The sequence below is a fragment of the Triturus cristatus genome, chromosome 11, assembly GCF_964204655.1.
Source record: "Triturus cristatus chromosome 11, aTriCri1.1, whole genome shotgun sequence".
NCBI lineage: Eukaryota > Metazoa > Chordata > Amphibia > Caudata > Salamandridae > Triturus > Triturus cristatus.
In genome coordinates this window covers 297778058-297799317 of record NC_140594.1, presented here as the reverse complement: position 1 = coordinate 297799317, position 21260 = coordinate 297778058, and the positions used below count along the sequence as shown (strand labels likewise).

Genomic DNA, 21260 nt, shown 5'->3' with positions numbered 1-21260 from the left:
CGTGAAAAATCGCAAACAGAGAGAATGGTTTGCGTCTCGACATTCAATCCAACATCTAATTGGTTTAAGAAAACTATTAATCAAAATTGGCATCTGATCAAAAACCTGGACAACACATTCAATGAGAGACCGCTATTTGCATTCAGGAAAGATAAAAACATAGCCAACCACGTAGTGCGAGCCGCTCTACCTAAGACCAAAAGCACTGATTTAAGAAATTTGTTGTGCCTACCGCCCATAAAAGGACATCACAGATGCGGTACCTGTATTTGCTGCGACTCAACCATTGAAGGATATCTATTTACCCACAATGGAATCCATTGGAAACATGAGAGTTTCACCAATTGTAAATCCAAGTTCGTAGTCTATGGCATCAGCTGCCCATGCAACAAACTTTATATTGGCAAGACCAATCAGGAGATAAGGTTCCGAATCCAGCAACATAAGTCTCGGATTCGCAAAAATGTTCTGAATGCCCCCTTAGTGAATCATTGGGTGACGCAAAAACATACAGAAATGGATTTCAAATGGTCAGTGATATCAAAAGTTGAACAAGACCAGAGAGGTGGAGACTTGGACACCAAACTGCTACAGAGAGAAGCCATGCTCATTATCAAATTTAACACGTCGGTAGACGGATTGAATGAACTCTCCGAGATATACAACTTATGAGTGGCATCCAGTCAGCCACTGAGCTAAATCTCGTTCTTATACCACAGATGAGACACATTCAATAGCATATGTGTAGTTGATCTTCCACTTAGCGGACTCTTCATATTTACTATTTGACAGGTTTCTGTCCAACCAGCGCTTCCCACCTCGCTTTCCGCCCCTATCAGAATACATTCCAGTCATATGTGCAGTGAATGCATATTGACAACAAGTCAGCACACGTTCCAGTGTGCACTTGACACAGTCCGACCAACGCTCTCCCCCAAATTCACGCGCTAATTTTGGCGCCGCGGCAAACTGACAATCCATCTCTAACTACCGATTCTCCCAACATCGTTGGTCTGACTACGACTCCCAGAAGCCTTCGTGATCCCGCCCTTTTGCACATGGGTAAAAATGCCCCAATAGGAGTACAGCTACCTAACGGGTGATTTACTCCCAGAGATACAGAGACACGGACAACGCCGGCTCTCCAGGTAACAACACCAAATAGACCGTACTAACTCCGTAGGACTTTCTCCTGGTATTAGTCACCTGATGCAGCCTCCCATTCTCTTGCAGAGAATTTGATCGTTACCGAACCTTAAAACGGCCGGCGAATCTCACGCCGTGCAAGCCCCAGCTCGGGACATCAGCTGACCGAGCAGCATCACGTTCCTCCATTGTCTTCCACCGCGGAGGTAAGCGCTCTAAAACCTTTTTCAAAATATTTCGGATCCGATCTTTGTAGGCGATAGGACGCGCCTTGAATCCTTGTTGCTCTTGCTTTCAGATATCGTTTTGAATCAATCAACGCCTGAAAAAAAGCCCGTAGTTGCTTCTGATTTTAGACAGAACCACCTTCAGTTAACCAGACACAACTCCACACACCCGTAAGCCTCTTTATTAACAACTAGACTACGTGGTTGTATTGTCTCTATGTTGTATGGGTGTGTCCATTACTAACCAGGTGGTGTTCTAGTGTTGATTTCACAGAAATAGGTAACCAAGTTGGCTCTCCTTCCTTTTTTCTTTAGAGTTGTGGCTGAGTTCTCCGTTCCTTAGACTAAGGTAAGACTCCCCCGTTGACCATGCGGTTGTGCACTTACAAAGTGGGTCAGCTTAGTAAAATCTTTCTTTTCTGCTTTGTTTGCAGTCCTATGTCGGTCCTGATGAGAATCCCTGCCAACTAAGGGATTCGAAACGCGTAGACCTTGTCTTTTCTACGGTCAATCTTAAAAAAACAGCATTAAGCCCCATCATTATGTACAGTAGTGGTTTGATGGCCTATGTGTAAAGATTATCAAATTGTAGATTTCTGTTGTATGTTATATGTTAGTGTGGATGCATGAGTAGTATGAACGGTATGAATGTTGGCCCTATGGGCGAATGAACACAGTGGTGTCTAAATGTTTTCAGTAATGTCATTTTCAAGTTAAGTTTTGTATATGTGGTGTAATGAATATGTACTGTATCAGTTTTAAATGTTTTTGAACGTGAACTAAAAACAATTTTCATAGGATTAAATCCAACGAAATAATTGGTTGTCAGTGTTCTTGTTTCATTCAGGTCACGGGAATTGTAGGTAAATTTACACGCAGCATTGGCTTGTATTTTGTTCTTTCATTATAATTGGTTTGGCCTTGCTGCCATACGAGCCAGAACCCCCTTTTTGGTTTTCTAGGTAGTCTAGCGGGTGCACACCCGCGAGGTTTGTTTGTTCTTTGTGAGGGAAGTTGTCCTCCTTGAGGTAGGTCCACTAACCTGTGGGGACCGGATGTGTAGGTCTTCCTCGCACGTACTAAGGAGTCACGTTTCCTTTTTTGTTAATTGTATATTTGTATTGTCGTCTTATTTGTCTAAAGCGTCTAAAATATGTCAGAACATGACACCCTGGCATATAGTGAAGAACATATATTGAAATTACTAAGCGACCCACCATTGTTTGCGTCAGCCGCATTAAGTTCTACAGCTAAAATCAACAATGAATCTGACAGACTCATAAGGCTCAAGAAAAAACAAATAAGGACTGACTTACATGGCCATTTTCTAATCGAGCACTTGAGAGCTGGAACCATCCCAGGAGGGCTGCAGATTCGCAACGTCCCTGTGATTTTTACAGACGATCCGATATATAAAAAAGGATACAGTCTAATTGAAACGAAATGCAGTAGGGACCTCATGGTTCTCACAGTAGAAACGGCTCAAAGATTGTCTAAGCATCAACTAGAAGAAATCGCAACTTTGGAAAGCGAAATTAAAACAAACCAACTTATTTCGGATGCCAAATCCCTTCTAGATAAAGTCGATAAAGAAATTCTAGAGTTTAAAGACTATTCGGTAAATCAAAAGAGCAATAAATTCGAAAAGGATAAAAGGAATTTTTCTCTGGATAAAGTCTATCCTTATTTGCAGATTGACTTTTATTCACGACCTGAGTCACGCAAATTCCTGCCCGAATACCAGGGTAGATCGAGAAACAATTTTATCACTTTTTCGGACACAACATCATCATCAAGTGGCAGTGACGTAGATAACTCGAATAACCGTTTAGACTTCAACAGAAGAGGCAATTTACAACAAAACTATCAACAACAACCGCCTTTTTTAGGGAGAGGCCAAAGGAAACCAAGAGGAAGGTCCAGATACACAAACCAACCATGGGAAATGTCAACAAGACGTCAGAATTACAAAAACTAACTGTTTCACCAATCTTTAATCTATCAGAAAAAGTCTTAACAGATGCAGAACTTAGCATCTTAGAAATGGGACTATCCTTTGTTCCAACTAAAGGGACCAATTTTGTACAACTCAAAACAGAGTTCATTGAATTCTGCCGCAAAATTCGGCTTAAAACCTTCTTTCTTGAAAACCCCATACAAGGAGGCACTGAGACAACTGGATTAAAGAAGAAATCAAAGTTCTGCCCGCCGGCGTCAAAAGTTCCCAAAGAGGTCATAATTTTCGAAAAAGTGATCCTTTCAGCAATAGCTGAAGTTGAAAAACAAAAAAGGAAATATGTCAAACCGAATATTACCAAAGCTCAAAAAGAAGCATTACTCGACCTAAAAATTGACCCTTCAATAATAATAAAACAAGCTGACAAAGGGGGATCAATCGTGGTTTGGGCAACCGAACGATACATCACCGAAGTTAATAGACAACTTTCGAACCAACTCTGCTACAGAAGGATAACAAAAGATCCCACATGTGAACTACAGAATAAACTTTTTCACATACTACAACAAGGGTTTGACCAAGGCTTTTTAGGCAAAAAAGAATTTGAGTACTTAAAAAACATCTATCCTCGCACTCCGGTCTTTTATGTACTCCCGAAAGTACACAAAGATCAACACCATCCACCTGGGAGACCAATTGTCTCCGGGTGCGAGTCACTAACAGAACCCATTTCAAAATTCGTGGACTTTTTCCTGAAACCTTTTATGTCAGAAGTAAAATCTTATCTGAAGGATACCACCGATTTCTTAATTAAATTGGAAACCATGGAGTTCGATAAAAATACACAATTTCTAGTTACATTAGATGTAACATCATTGTACACGGAGATCCCGCAAGATGAAGGACTAGCAGTGATTAAAACATTCCTAGACAGCAGACCCAAACCTGAAAAAATCCCGACAGAGTTCATTATGGAGCTAGCCACGTTTGCTTTAAAGAACAACTATTTTTGCTTCAGAGAGGACTTTTATTTCCAAATCAAAGGCGTGGCGATGGGCTGTCCATTCGCCCCCGAGCTAGCGGTCCTCTATATGTCTAAATACGAAGACAAATTTGTCCATAGCAACAACCCATTCGCCGATTGTATCAGTAACTGGGTCCGATACATCGACGATGTTTTCATGGTATGGTCAGGTGATGAGCAAAAGCTACAATCCTTTGTCAATTGGCTTAACAACAGGACTCCGGATATAAAATTCAGTATGAACTGTTCCAAAATCAAAATGCCTTTCCTGGACGTTGAGGTTTACCCTACGAATGGATGCCTAATGACGACGTTATACAAGAAAGAAACTGACCGCAATCGAGCGCTACATTACTCCAGCAACCATCCACGTAGCCTACGAGAGAACTTGCCCTATGGGCAATTCCTGCGCATTCGCAGGAATTGCTCATTCAAAGACGAATATTTTTTACATGCAGAGAAGCTCAAGGAGAACCTTCTGGCCAGAGGTTACCCGAAAAAACTTTTGAAAAGAGCTATCAAAAGAGCATGGTGGACACCAAGAGAAACATTACTGGAAAGACGTGAAAAATCGCAAACAGAGAGAATGGTTTGCGTCTCGACATTCAATCCAACATCTAATTGGTTTAAGAAAACTATTAATCAAAATTGGCATCTGATCAAAAACCTGGACAACACATTCAATGAGAGACCGCTATTTGCATTCAGGAAAGATAAAAACATAGCCAACCACGTAGTGCGAGCCGCTCTACCTAAGACCAAAAGCACTGATTTAAGAAATTTGTTGTGCCTACCGCCCATAAAAGGACATCACAGATGCGGTACCTGTATTTGCTGCGACTCAACCATTGAAGGATATCTATTTACCCACAATGGAATCCATTGGAAACATGAGAGTTTCACCAATTGTAAATCCAAGTTCGTAGTCTATGGCATCAGCTGCCCATGCAACAAACTTTATATTGGCAAGACCAATCAGGAGATAAGGTTCCGAATCCAGCAACATAAGTCTCGGATTCGCAAAAATGTTCTGAATGCCCCCTTAGTGAATCATTGGGTGACGCAAAAACATACAGAAATGGATTTCAAATGGTCAGTGATATCAAAAGTTGAACAAGACCAGAGAGGTGGAGACTTGGACACCAAACTGCTACAGAGAGAAGCCATGCTCATTATCAAATTTAACACGTCGGTAGACGGATTGAATGAACTCTCCGAGATATACAACTTATGAGTGGCATCCAGTCAGCCACTGAGCTAAATCTCGTTCTTATACCACAGATGAGACACATTCAATAGCATATGTGTAGTTGATCTTCCACTTAGCGGACTCTTCATATTTACTATTTGACAGGTTTCTGTCCAACCAGCGCTTCCCACCTCGCTTTCCGCCCCTATCAGAATACATTCCAGTCATATGTGCAGTGAATGCATATTGACAACAAGTCAGCACACGTTCCAGTGTGCACTTGACACAGTCCGACCAACGCTCTCCCCCAAATTCACGCGCTAATTTTGGCGCCGCGGCAAACTGACAATCCATCTCTAACTACCGATTCTCCCAACATCGTTGGTCTGACTACGACTCCCAGAAGCCTTCGTGATCCCGCCCTTTTGCACATGGGTAAAAATGCCCCAATAGGAGTACAGCTACCTAACGGGTGATTTACTCCCAGAGATACAGAGACACGGACAACGCCGGCTCTCCAGGTAACAACACCAAATAGACCGTACTAACTCCGTAGGACTTTCTCCTGGTATTAGTCACCTGATGCAGCCTCCCATTCTCTTGCAGAGAATTTGATCGTTACCGAACCTTAAAACGGCCGGCGAATCTCACGCCGTGCAAGCCCCAGCTCGGGACATCAGCTGACCGAGCAGCATCACGTTCCTCCATTGTCTTCCACCGCGGAGGTAAGCGCTCTAAAACCTTTTTCAAAATATTTCGGATCCGATCTTTGTAGGCGATAGGACGCGCCTTGAATCCTTGTTGCTCTTGCTTTCAGATATCGTTTTGAATCAATCAACGCCTGAAAAAAAGCCCGTAGTTGCTTCTGATTTTAGACAGAACCACCTTCAGTTAACCAGACACAACTCCACACACCCGTAAGCCTCTTTATTAACAACTAGACTACGTGGTTGTATTGTCTCTATGTTGTATGGGTGTGTCCATTACTAACCAGGTGGTGTTCTAGTGTTGATTTCACAGAAATAGGTAACCAAGTTGGCTCTCCTTCCTTTTTTCTTTAGAGTTGTGGCTGAGTTCTCCGTTCCTTAGACTAAGGTAAGACTCCCCCGTTGACCATGCGGTTGTGCACTTACAAAGTGGGTCAGCTTAGTAAAATCTTTCTTTTCTGCTTTGTTTGCAGTCCTATGTCGGTCCTGATGAGAATCCCTGCCAACTAAGGGATTCGAAACGCGTAGACCTTGTCTTTTCTACGGTCAATCTTAAAAAAACAGCATTAAGCCCCATCATTATGTACAGTAGTGGTTTGATGGCCTATGTGTAAAGATTATCAAATTGTAGATTTCTGTTGTATGTTATATGTTAGTGTGGATGCATGAGTAGTATGAACGGTATGAATGTTGGCCCTATGGGCGAATGAACACAGTGGTGTCTAAATGTTTTCAGTAATGTCATTTTCAAGTTAAGTTTTGTATATGTGGTGTAATGAATATGTACTGTATCAGTTTTAAATGTTTTTGAACGTGAACTAAAAACAATTTTCATAGGATTAAATCCAACGAAATAATTGGTTGTCAGTGTTCTTGTTTCATTCAGGTCACGGGAATTGTAGGTAAATTTACACGCAGCATTGGCTTGTATTTTGTTCTTTCATTATAATTGGTTTGGCCTTGCTGCCATACGAGCCAGAACCCCCTTTTTGGTTTTCCAGATATGAATTCAGCAGCCCACATGCCTCGAACATGGAAGTAGGTGTCCAGCAGATCCAAAGCTTCTATCCACTCTACAGGGTGTGGGCAGACAAGACTTGAGCCAGTGTGAGCATCTTCAATTTTTTAACCCACAGGAAGGCATTGAGAGTGCACAGGTCTAAAATTGGACAAAGGCCTCAGTCCTTCTTGGGCAAAAGAAAGAAGGGGGAATAGCAACCACACCCTCTTGATAGCCCCCTTGGCCAAAAAGGCTTGTATTTCCTGCAGCAAGACAGAAAAAATGGTCATACATCCGTCACTGGGAAGATAGTCGAAGTTGCGGCCATGCTGAAAGGAAGAGGAGGACATAGCCCTTCGGATCAATTTGCTGGGCCCACCTGTCGGATGTTATGGCCTGCCAACCTAGCAAAAATCTTCTGATTCTGTCTCCCACCAGGTGACTGTGCTCCACATAGGGCACGCTAAAGGGGTTTGGCAGGTGAGGCAGTTGGGGAGGGAGGGGTGTTGAGGGTGGGGCTGAGTTGGAGACTGAGCAGCCTCTTAACCTTGGCCGAGGGGGTACCACAGCCACAACTGCAAAATTCCTGGGCAACATGCTGTGGCTGGATTGGCTGGCGGAATGGGGCATCAAAGCCGTGGCAGGTCTGGTGCAGTTTGTAAGGTGTGGCAGAGAGGCCCAGATCAAGCATGGAGTGCTCTCTTTGAACCACTCGAGGGGAGTCTGCCTTATCCCCAAACAGGCGAGTCCCATCGAACAGCATGTCCATGAGGGACAACTGGATGTCACCTGAGAATCTAGTGAACCGCAGCCAAGTGTGGTGTTGAATGGCGACACTGGTGCCAATGACTCACCCAATGGATAGGGCCACATCCTGGATGGCCTGGGTAAGGACGGGCCAAAGATATTCTGGGACGGACCCCAGGGAGGACTCTCTTCCCAAATGCCTCAACTCGCTTGGAATCCCGGTCAGGGGGAGACGCTGGGAAGGTAATGGGGTTCAACCTGCTTGTGCAAGCTCTCTGTCACGCTATCTATTGACTGGGGGGTCTAGAGCAAGACTTGGACCAGCCGCCCAACAAGCTATCTGTTAGTGCCCCATTAAATGGCAGAAGGGGCTCAAAATATACTTGAACCAGCTGGAGGGCTTCAATCAGCACATTTGTTTTAACCTCCAACGTGGGGGAGCTGGAGGTCAAGGACTTCAGTAGATCTACACCCCCCCCATGGCAAGGGAATGGATTCCTCGGTAGCTGGTCCAGGGGGCGAGAGAGGATAGGATTCAGGGGAGATATCAAGACTGCTGGCCTTCTGTAAGTCGTACCAATTGTCCTCAGTATAGGGCTGAGCAAACTCATCACCTATGTCATAACCATTGTGAGTCGTATAGGGAGTGTGTTTTCCCTTGTGGAGGTGGAAAATTAAGCTGGGGAAGCAGCATCTCAACAGTGGTTTGGTCAGACTGGCACTGACTGAGTCAGAGTATAATAGGTATCTCCTCATCTGTCCTCGATGGATTTGGCACCAGTTTCGAAGTTGCAGGTACTGGAAAAAGGACCACGGCGCCAGAATCTAAGCCGGCGGTGTCGTGACAGGCTTAGAGGAGACCAACTGGTGCCAAGAAAAAACTGTCCAGCGATACCCCAGACGGAAGGCCTCCCGGCTCCTTGGGGCCAGAAGATGCGCCAAAGGGAGTTCATGGCCTCGCGGAGCTCTTCAAAATGTTTAGCAGATGGCCCAGGAAATTCAGGTTTTGCCGTAACCAGTTGCAGGATCTGCTCCTAAGTAGAATTCGGGAGCAAGAGCCATGGTGCCTTCTAAGGTGAATGTGAGTAGTGAGAGGGGGCAGAGATCCATTTCGATTTCTAATGTTTCTTCTTAGACTTCCAGAGCGATTTGGATCTCATCAAAGATAGACTCCTGGAGCACCTACGTCGACTTCTGGAGAGAGACTGGGACAGGATCTTCTCCTGCTTGCCCATTTAAAATTTCACCTTGCGTTCTCGGTTGGCCTTTGGATTATTCGATGCACAGTTGCTGCAGGCCTCAGATTTGTGACTAGACCCCAGGCACCACAGTCACACCCGATGGGGATCTGTCACAGACATTTGTTTGTGACTGTCCTCACAGGACTTAAAAACCTGTCCTTTTTGGGAGCAGCATCCCTTTCACACAGTGAAAATTTGACAAAAAGTATGAACTAAGATGTCTTTGAGAGACAAGAGGAAACTCCAGATCCGCGTCTGGTAGCAAAGAAAGAAACGACCGCACACCAGTGCTTGGGAGCGGTGTTTATATAGGCTCAGCACGTCATTTCCGGAGCGGAAATGAGTCCGTTCAAAGCCACACAGTGCCACCTACCGGCGCACAGAGGTACCACTGAAAAGGTTACGGATCCAATTTTTACACCTGGGGAATATTCAAAAGGTGAGGAATCTGCGGCTTAAAGTCTCTTCAGAATACCAAGGCAACAATTGTGATCATGAAGAGGTCATCACGATCTAAATAAGGAGTCAGTGCAGTGGTTGGTATGACGAGAAAATGAACTCGCTGTGCAGTGTCCACTACGACAGCGTGATGGGCTCCTGGTGCTTGGATAGTTAAGAATGTATCAAAGACTCACTTAGCTGAAGTCTCAAAGGCAGATTTATAAAGACTGCAAAGTATTTATTACAGATGCAATGTGATCTCCAGGTACAGCAACTGCAAAATTAATGTTTAGCCATTGTCAACTATTCACAGAAAGCGAGTTATAGATTTGCTGAGTAGTTGTTAAAATATGTTACAGTCACTGTGGGACAGCAAACACTAGTGGTATGATCTCACTCTGCACATGACACTTTAGTAGGTTCACATTATGGGGCAACCAATTTAGGATACCACAAATTCCTTGTACGTTGATCAGTATTCTTCACTGACTGTCGTTGGCCAGTAGTGTAGTGTTATGTATACCAATCCAACCCCACCCCTCTTAAGCTTGTCACTAAGGTAGTGGTATGTAAGCCGCTGTAAAGAGGTAATCATTGCAGTGTTACAGAAGTCCTGTACCCTGTCCAGTAGTACAATGTTATGGACTTCCTGTGTGAAGGTTCGTTTTGCAGTGTTATGGATTGTGTTTGAATCAATATGGCAGTGTCCCAAATGTGGGGGCAGGAATGCAGGCGTCAGCATGTATTATTTCTGAATCACTTTGTTACAGTCACTTTGCAGGTGACAGTATATGCACTGGAAAATAAAATGGACTCACTTTGCCGTGGTCAGCAGCACAAAGAGATTCACCATACTGTTTTCTAAGTTGTTAAAATACTGCAAAAAAGGAAATGAAAGTTGATGTGAGATGAATTTCATAATGTGATTTTAAAATGTAAAAAAATAATGTAATGCCAATAGGTGCCATTCTTATTAGACAGTCAACATCTTTGAAGCCTCTGAAAAAAGCAATTCATTTGGACATTCTACTGAACACAATCAATTTAACTCACTCCGTTGGAAATGCTAGGATATCCAATATGCACTCAGTAAGTAGAGATCAAATAGGCGGGAGGGTCCCCTATTGCAGCCATAAATTCAGAATTCCTGAGAATGTTTTACTGGTGGAGGGCAGGTTAAGAACCCTGGATGCTGTAGTTCTGGGTGGTGCTTAGGCTGAGGACCCAACATGCTGTAGTCATTGATGGAGTGTAGGTTGCTGTAGTGTTGGATGAAGCACTGGTTAAGGATTGCAGCTGGTGTACTACTAGGCTGAGCTTAGTGCGCTGGGACATTGGAAGACAAGACACTGGGGGAAGCACTGATTAAGGAACCTTGATGCTGTAGAACTTGGTAAAAGATACTGCAGGGGCTGAGTTGTAATACTTGTGGCACAGAACTTGGGGCCCAAGATGTTGTAGTAGACAATGGAGCCTAGCATGGAGACATGCCTAATGCTATACTGTTGAGAGGAAGTTAACCTGAAGAGCAACAACGCTGCAGTACTGCATGGACCTGGAGGCTAGCTGGAAGTTTTTTTTATAGCACTGGTCAGAGTTATTTTACGTTTTTGGACTGAGAAGGAAATAGAAGTGGAAAAGCAGATTTCTGTAAAGAGCACGGACGTGGGGGGGTGAATGGACAAATCAGTGTGAAAGTGGAAGGAGGCATAGCGAAGGAGTAGGATAGCAAATTGAGAGTTAAACTAGATGTGTAGAAGAACAAGTTACTTAATTTTGGTAACACTCTTTCTGGTGAATACTCTGTCTAATTGCATATTTATCACCTTGGAATACTCGCCAGGTGCCAGACTTCATATCAGGAGTCCCACGAACCACCAGATGGTGCCAGGCGCATCTGTGCTGACTCCACACTGAAACAGAAAAGACAGAGCGCAGCTTCATGTAGGTGCCGCCGCTTTGCGCTGATGCCATTTTCTTGTATTTTCCCTTTCCACGCCATCAGACGTAGAGTATGAACAATTGTTGGTATCAGTGTGATAAATACCAACTTCAGACCTTTTTAGAAGTTAAAGAGGACACTTCACAGAAAGGGGATGTGGGAGGGTAGTCGGCAATCTGCGTTTAGGTAGAAAATTCACAAGAAAAAGTGCCACAGAGGTAAGCAACATTTTCTTCTGATGAATACTTCTAAATGCAGATTCCTCCCATTAGAATAGATACCACAGCAATACCACCCCAGGTGAAGGTTCTGTGGAGTAGACACTGACCAACAAATCTTACACCTCTGAGGGGGCAAAATGTCCTTCCTGCTGGACCTGGCTACCAGGGAAGTAGTGCTTTGTGAATGTATGCACTTACGTCCATGTTGCTGCCTGGCAGATGTCAAGGACAAGAATGCTGTGTGCCAACACAGTGGTAGCACCCTTCGTCTCGGTGGAATGGGCTCTCGCACCTTCCAGACGCTGCTTCTTAGCCAATGCATAGTAGGCCTCAAAGTAGAGGACTAACCAAATCCTCTTCTGAACAACTTGCCCAGTGAGGATTTTGGGGCAAGAATAAAAGTCTGTACCAGCATCAATACGAGCACTGTAACGGATCCCAAGGGTTCCATATGGCGTCTAGGATGGTCCCGCCAGTAGTAACCTAACAGGAGGCTTCTGTGGTTCCATGGGGCCAAAAGACATGCCAGAGGAAGCCAGAAGCTCACAGAAAATTAGCAGGATGACCTCCTCGATCTGCTATGGTGCAGACAACAACCTGAGAAATTTAGGATGCGCTGGAACCACCTATGGAATTGGTGATTTGGCCGGAGACCTCGGAGGGTTTGACACGGACACTGCGACACCCTTGGGCATTCTCTCTGGAATCAGACTGGCTGTATGGGGTTGAGACACAAATCACTTTCTTATGCTTTCACTTGGACTTCAACTTACTAGAGAACTTCAAGCGTGAAGTTGAAGGGTCATGGAAATGGCCTCCGGACCAGGCCCGAACCCAGAGCCTGGATCTGGAGGGGGGACTTGCATGTAGGCCGCAACTGCTTCTTGTGTTCAGCGATACACAACTTTGCCTACCTGTCTCAGATTACATTCCGGTGCATGAGGACACACTTACCATACGACTTAAAGTCTAGGTCCGAGCCCAGACACATCTTGTGCTGCTCGCAGCATGGCCTAAAACTAGTAATTTGGGAGGGGACATTGTCCCCTAGCACACTATTGAAATAATTTTAGAAATCATCAGTAAAACTAACAGTTAGAAGTTAGAGCTCCGAATTAGTATCGGATGGCACAGGAAGAAAGGAACGAACGCCAGCAAGCAGGGGTGGTGATAACGCTCCGCTCCCTCACTTTCAGGGTGGTGTGGAGTCAGCGTAGAGCAGCACAGCACCACCTAGTGGAATGTTGCTCACCTGAGGAGCATTCTGTAAGGTGGGGAATCTGCAGTTAGAAGTATCCATCAGAAAAGAAGTATCCATCAGAAAAGAAGTATCCATCAGAAAAGAAGTATCCATCAGAAAAGTGTGGTTTTGTGTAATTGGGAGGGAGAGATAGCAATGGAGACATGCTGTCGATCAATTTATAGAACATACAGAAAACTCTGAAGGCGATTGGTGAGGAGCAAGAGTTGGTGGAGGCGGGCAAATAATGGGCAAACAGGAAGATTAAAGACAAAGTATGCTTGCAATGTTCTTCAGAATGTTAAGTGATATAAGCAGAATGTCTAGGGATAGACAGAGTTAAAGTGGTCCAGACAGGAGAGAATCAGTGTATGAGGAAGACTTTCAGAAGGCATAAAGGAGAAAACTTAAAGCAAAACTCTGCAGGTGCTGAAAAGGAGGGAAGAGTGCATGCAGATTGTGGGCAAATATAATATTGTTGTAACGTAATGTAAGGTGCGCTGCTTGTCACCAGTGAAGGTATCCAGGTGCTGAGTAGGGTGGGAAGGAGAAAACCTGTAGAAAAAATCTACAGGTGCTGGAAAGAGTGCATGCAGAATGTGGTCAAATATAATATTGTTGTAATGTAAGGTGGATTTGGAGAGTGCTGCTGGTCACTTGTGAAGGTATCCAGGTCCTGAGTAGGTGTGCATAGGCGTGTGGTGAGGCTGGGCCTAAATACAGGAAGTATTGATGGTCACGCAAGAACACTAATTGAATAGCCAGGTCTTCAACTTCTTGAAGAACTCTAGAAGTGAGAAGGAGGAGGAGGCACGGATGTGTTGGAGGGAGGTTGTTCCAGGAATTGGCGGCTTGGTAGGAGAATGATCGACCTTCAGTTCTGCTTCTGTGGATGCAGGGTTTCTGTGCAAGTGAGAATGATGCGGAGTGCAGTTGTTTGGTGGAAGGGAAGCCGGTGATTGAGGTATGCGGGCCCCGTGTTGTGTAAGGACTTCAATGCGTGTGTGAAAAGTTTGAACTGACAGAGCTTCTGGATGGGGGGGGGGCCAGTTGATCTCTCGGAGGGGTGCTGTGGTATAGGTACAGCATGGGAGATCGAGCGTTTGTATGGTTTGAAGTCTCTGAAGAATGTGGGTTGGAATGCCAGCGTAAAGTGCCTTGCCGTAGTCCTATCTGCTTGTGATTAGGGCTTTCATGATGGGACACCTGGTGTCTAGTGGCAGCCACTCGAAGATTTTGCATAACATGCGGAGGATGTGAAAGCAGGAGCGGGTGATGGCGTTGCCCTGGGACTTCATGATGAAGTTGGTGTCCAGGATGAGGTCTAGGTTCTTAGCGTGGTCTGCCGGAGTGGGTCCAAGATCGGCAGGCCTCCAAATGGATTACCAAAGGAAGCTCTTTTCCCGAAGATCAGCACTTCAGTTGTCGGTGTTTCTTTCATGCAATTGGCCACACTGGTCATGCATTGTTTGAAAGTTATTTTGGTGGGGACGGTGCTGTCTGAAAGGGACAAAATGAGCTGGGTGGCGTTGGCGCAGGAGATATTAATTTAGTTGGATCTGATGATGTTTGCCAGAGGAGTCATGTACAAGTTGAAGAGTGTGGGGCTGAATGATGATCTCTGTAGGACTCCGCAGAGGAGGTCCTTAAGTTCTGAAGTGAATGACAGAAGTCTGACTCATATTTTCTGAAGAGAAAGGAAGCTATCCATTTGTCTGCTTGTCCTTGAACTCCCACTGTGTGCAGTCTGATGAGTGTGTAGCGGCAGACTGTGAACAAAAGAGAACGAGGAGGATGAGGGCAGTGGTCAGTCCACGGTTGAGGATGGAGCGCATGTCATCTATGGCAGCGATGAGGGCTGTTTCGGTGCTGTGGTTGTTTCTGAATCTGGATTGCGATTCTTTCAGGAGTTTGTGGCATTCTAAGTGGTCAGAGTTGTCTGCTGTCGGTTGATGGTCTTCTCTAGGACTTTGGCTACGATGGGGAGCGGCGAGATGCATTCGTAGTTTCTGAGTACCTTAGAGTTAGCGGAGGGTTTTGTTGAGGAGGGCGGTGACTTTGGTGTATTTCGAGCTATCTGGGAAGGTGACAGTCTTGAGGGAGGTGTTGATGATTGAAGTGAGGGCAGCACTGATCGTGGCTCTCCCCAGGCTGAAGTTATGCTGGGGGCAGAAGTCTGTGGGAACCCCCGAGTGGATGGTCTTCATTCTTGCTGCAATATCCACAATAGATAGAGGGTTCCATGCTGTCAGTTGGCAGTCTTTGGTTGATGAGGTTAGAAGGCTGGGAAAGGCAACAGGGGTGGCTGGGGTTAGAAGTTGCTGTAAATCCTGGTGTTTTTATCATGGAGGAAATTCAGACAAGTTGCTGCAGAATTCTTGTGTAGGGGTGATTTTGGGTTGCGGCGGTTGGGTTGGTGAATTCCTGGACCATGGAGAAAAGTTCCTTGCAGTTGTTGGAGCTAGATTTGATTCTCTGGGTGTTTTTCTTGGTATCTTTTAATTGATGGGGATAGTGTCCCAAGGCTAGATGTAGAAAAATAGAAATAGTGATTACATGGATTGCGGTTGTGTGAATCGCAAATAAGAAATTGCTGTGCCTACTGTATGAAACTCTTGAATTTCATCAGCGATTCCTAGTGAGTCACAAATAGACCTACCTCGTGAATATTATAGAGGTAGGTCCCGATTTGCGATCGAATACGATTTGCTGCCATCACAGGGATGGTAGCCTGCTGGGGGTCAGCAGACCACCATGTCTAGGATTGTTTTTAAATAAAGCAATCTATTTTTTATTTTTTAAACATTTTTTATTAATGAAAACAAAGAAACAAGCATCAGTAATAGCATTACAATACTGTAGGAGCAGTACAATAGGCCTCGGCGGTACAGTAGGGAATATTACACTTGGTACATGTATATAGTGGAAGGTCTAGGGCGACGGGAGGTCATCCTACACAAGGGCTGGGAGGTCTGACAAATTTCTCCCCGATAGGAATTCCACGATCCCCACACTCAAGACCATCTTCTGGGACATCCACTGGAAACATACACCGATTTTTCTCTAAACATGGCCCAATCCACATCCTTCTCCCAGTCTTGTGCCGTGGGCGGACCCGCTGCCCCCCACCACTGGGCAATGTTTCTCTTGGCTAGCATCAGTCCCAGCGTTACCCACTGCGTAAGGCAAACATTCAGGTCGGTCGGCTCCCATATGTTCAGGCGACACCTCCGGGCTTCCACCCTGAGTTGCACAGTCAACACTGCATTAATAATGTCATGTATTTCCCGCCAGTAGTGCTGGATAAGTGTGCATTCCCAAATTATGTGAAAGAAGGTCCACAGCTGGCCACATTCCCGCCTGCAAGCACCCTTCTCTACCCATCCCATTCGCACCAGCTGAGGCCCCGCCACGTATGTACGGTGGAGGATCTTTAACTGGACTAGACGGAGACTCGCTGATATCGCTACCACTCTGGGAGAAGAGACTGCCTCCTGCCACTCCTCATCGTCCATTTCAATGCCGTCGCTGATCCATTTATCTCGGAGCACCCGAAGGAGATCCGAGATGTTATTGACCAGTTTTTTGTATATCAAGGAGATTGTGCTGTCTGGGAGATGGCCATCCAGCACCCTGTCTTCCAATGGGGAGGATTCTGGCAGCGTGGTCCCGGGTTGTAAGTACTTGCGCAGTGCATGCCGAACCTGCATATATCGGAAGCGCTCTGATTCGGCCAAGTTATACTGTTGCTGCAGCGCTGCAAAGGGTTTGATATCTGATTTGTCCCACAAATCCCCAATACTTACAATACCTATGAGATCCCATTTATCGAATCCCTTACATTTCCATAGTTCACCCAGTTGCTCAGAATCCCACAGCGGTGTTGCCAGCGTCAGCTTTTGACTCCATCCCAGGCGGTTAGTGGCTGCATGCCAAATGTGTACTGCATGCTTAGTGGGGCCCGTTAGGGGATAACGTCGGGGCTTAGAATAAGGGGCTCTTCCATAAGTCCCTCCAGAGAGGAGCCACCTGTCCATATTATAGCCCAGATCGTACGACTGGGCATAAGTGCAATGGTTAATTGAGGATAGGTGAGCCGCCCAGTAGTACAATTGTATGTCAGGGAGGCTGATACCTCCGTCATACCAATTTAGGGTAAGCTTCCTGAAAGCGATACGGGGCCTACCGTTCCACAGGAGATCTCGCTGAAGACTCTCGACCTCCCGGAAATAGGACGTCGGTATCGGGTCCATGGAATTCTGGAGGGCATAAAGGAAGCGGGGCAGGGACATCATTTTAAAAAGGACGGCCTTACCCAGTAGGGAGAGAGGGAGCGACCTCCACCTGGCTATGTCCTTACGCAGCCGAATCAGAGGGGGCTGGAGTTTACGGGAATAGCGAAGAGAGGGGTCTAGAGAATGAAAGACACCCAAGTACGTGAACCCCTCAGTACATATTTGCAGTGGGCACCCTCGTGGTGTAATCGGGGGCTCACCCGCCACCACGAAAAGGAGGGATTTGCCCCAGTTTATAGAGTAGCTTTTTATTTTATTTTTAAATATATTTTTAAACACAGCCCATTTTCCTTGAAGGAAAACAGGATACGTTTAAAAAGAAAAAAAAGAAACTTTGAAGTATCTTTTTTTTTTTTTTAAGAGTAGGGGTTTGTGGGGCCACTGTCTGCTCTTAAAAATATTTTGCCATCCATTCTCAAAGAGGACGTGATCCCTTAGGGACTCCTTAGCATTTGCGAATGGGTTACCAATTTTCTTCAAATGGTGGTAAATATGGAAAGTTTTGCGACCGCATTTCGGTCGCAAAACATTCGTACATACCATTTCAATTTGGTATGAGAAAGTGACGCCCTCAACCTGCACTTCCAAATACCAAATCTTAAAACCCAAATTGTGATCTGTTAACACCTTACCTAATAGCAATTTGGGCTTTGTACATCCCTAAAAGCATTTTTTGTGGCCGCAAATGGTCCGATTCTGTGAAACTGCAAAAACACTTCGTACATTTAGCTCCAAGTGCAGTCCATTTCCTTTCGAGTTGTTTCCAAGTAAAGGTGGAAAAAATGCTTGGAGGAGAAAAAAAAGGAAAGAAGGTATGGATGAGATAGGAAGAGTTGGGCGAGAACTGAGATCCACTAAGCTGTAGTACGAGAAGTTTACTTAGCTTATCAATCAATCAGGATTTATAAAGTGGGGCTAATCACCCAATAGGGTATCCAGGCACTTACAGGCCCCAGAGGCTTACTCGAACAGCCAGGTCGAGGGCCATTCGGAATTCCGGAATGGAGGTGATGGTCCGGAGGTTCATGGGGAGGCTGTTCCACAGGTCTTTACAGCAATGTGGTATAAAAAGCATTCTCCACTTCTGCTTCGGTGAGTGGAGGGAGTATGGGCAAGTGAAAGGGATGCGGTGCGTAGTCTTCTCAATGGTTGGTGACAGTTCAGGCTATGGTTAATGTAAGCGGGTCCTTGGTTGTGTAGAGCCTTGTATGCGTGGGTCAGCAGCTTGAATTGGCATCTCTTCTGTACAGGGAGCCACTGGAGTTTCCTGAGGCGCGGTGTGATGTAGGTTAGTCGGTGAAGGCCGAGGAAGAGTGTGGCTGCAGCGTTCTGTATGATCTGAAGTCTCTGTAGAATGTGTGCAGTGATTCCTAAGTAGAGGGCATTGTTGTAGGCCAGTCGGCTGATGATGAGGCCTTGTGTCATGGTGTGTTTCCTGTGTAGGGGTAGCCACTTGAAGATCTTATGTAGCATGCGCAGAGTGATGAAGCAGGCGTAGGAGAAGGTTTCATGGTGAGCTTGTTGTCAATGATGATTCAGAGGTTTCTGCCGTGGTTGGAGGGAGTGGGTGGGTGGGTGGGTGGGTGGGTGGGTGGGTGGGTGGGTGGGTGCAGGTCTTAGGTCTGACGGCCACCAGGAGTTGTTCCATGTTTTGCTGCTGTTGCCAAATAGATCAGTGTTGTAAAGTTTATGGTGCCGAGTGGAGCCATGATGGGGACTCATGAAGCTGTAGTACTAGGATAGTGCTTATCTTGGAGATCAGTGTGTGTAAGCTGAGGACGCTTAATTGGTGAGTGAAACTATGATGATGTAGTAGTTGGATGGTGTTTACTTTGTCTAGCAATAGTTAACTATACTATTGGGTAGTGCTCTGCTTAAAGACCAAGGGTGACTGATAACTACAGCATGAAGCGTGGTTTAGCAACTCTTGATGCTTGCTGATCTATTACTGAGTGGAGATTAGCTTAAGGCCAGTGACAAGTCCGACTGAGTTCTGCCTGCTCCTCCTGCAGTCAATCATCATAAAGATTGTGAGAATGTGGTTCTGCTGAGTCATTACCACCCTAATATTCTGTGCTGAACCGTCAGCCTGTCCTAACATGGAGAGCACAACCTTATAAGAGTTAAAATTAACTGCAACAGATTCCTGTTTACTCAAGATAGACTGCACCACTAAGGACCCTGGAATTTGTAAAGCGCACAGCTGCCACATGCAACCCCAAAATGCAGATAGTCTCGCACAATTGTTATAGTGGGGTTTTGCAACAAAACTTCTGCAGAGTAAACATTTATTTTTCTATGCTCTTCTCGCCCTCTTTTTTCTGTGTAAGAATTTCCTTGGCAGTTCGGTCAAGAGTTTGTTGTACTTTGATTTCTAGTAATGCGAACATCAACAAAGAACTCTCTTTCCAGGAAATCTGTTGCCTAATGTTCACACATTCATGCGCTATTCTGTGTTAAGAATACCCAGTATACCAGAAGAACATTTGTTTTGGACCGATCCTCTTTGGCATCTGAGCTTGTAACCAGGAGGACGGAAATTGGAGCACTTTAAAAAAAAAAAAACACTTGTTAAGGTTTACGGAGCCCTTATCTTTCATTTTATGGTTTAAATAGGTTTTATTGAGTTTTCAGAAAACAACATTACATAACCATCCGCATCTACTTTTAGAGGCCAGTGAGGTACAATCAAGTAATACGTAATCAAAAGAGAGAAATAAGATGTGGGTTCGATAGAGGTCTAGGTGAGGGGGGGTAGAGGGGGAAACTATGGTGGGAAATTAGAAAAGGTCGGCTCAACAGACCCCAGCGTTGCACGATGTGAAGTGTACAGGCGGTCACGGGAGTAGCACCGGCTACGGTATTGCCGTTACTTCAGAGTCAATGCTAGGTTTCGCCTGTGTATGGCACAGACCCCGTAGGTATGCTAGGCAGGAAAAATCTCTTAATTCCTGAGATATGAATCGCATACATGATCGCCACATTTTATTAAACTGCTACAGTTTGCGTTCCCCTACCACCGTCAACCTCTCTATGCCAAGAAGCTACCAGAGTGAATGCTGCCAGTCCAGCCTTGTTGGGATGCCATTGGTTCCCCCTTTAGAAAATCTAGCCTGTTTCGCTGCACAAAGGGCAGGGGTGATAGCGTGGCCCCATGCAGATCGCAAGGGGTAGGTTAGTGAATTGGGTAGAATCAACGGTATGTAACTAGGGAATTTAGGAATAGCAGCGCCGTACAGCTCATTAATATCTGCTAATATGTCTGACCAGTATTTTTGAAGTTTGGGGGCAGTGCCAGAGATTGTGTGTCCATCAAAACAAGCCCTGCAAGATCCCGCAGATGATGCTCAGGAATACTGACCAGGCAGTTCGTCGACTACTTTGGAAGGGCAGTGCCCCGAGAATTGTCCTAATTGTCCTAGCTAAGCTACAGAAAGGAGTGTATGACGGAGGGCTGGTGGTCTCAGATGTTCAAAAATATTACTGGGCCTCACAGTTACTAGTAATCAATGACTGGGTCTTTGCGGACCAGCAGGACCCAGCGCATAGGGTAGACAGGAAAGATGTGGGTCCGGGAGGGTACGAATGCTTGTGTATGCTAGACAGTGTGGAGGTGCCCCACCTCAACATACAAAGGTGACTATAGATGTATGGCTGTTTTTTTTTTTTTTAAATCTTTTTATTCTATTCAAAAGTTGCAATAATGTGTACAATAAAATCACGTGTTTCACTTCAAATCAATGACAGTAGATTACAATGCAATACTGAACATCCCAGAGCTGTCCCCCCCCACCCCCTCCCACCCATCCTAGGCCACTTGTCGCATTCGATATGTCTAACCCATGTCGCTGGTCCGAGGGGGAGGAGCAAATGTTACCTCGAT

The 21260-nt window shown here is 45.3% G+C and overlaps 1 protein-coding gene across 1 annotated transcript in view; it reads right to left on the bottom strand.

Annotated features, from left to right (window-relative positions):
• The window catches only part of TPCN1 (two pore segment channel 1), a 350431-nt gene that overhangs the window by 200879 nt on the left and 128292 nt on the right, over window positions 1-21260 (bottom strand). The window contains exon 9 of the mRNA XM_085634844.1: window positions 10498-10556. Coding sequence (XP_085490970.1) covers window positions 10498-10556 — 59 coding nt within the window. The remainder of the gene's footprint in view (window positions 1-10497; window positions 10557-21260) is intronic.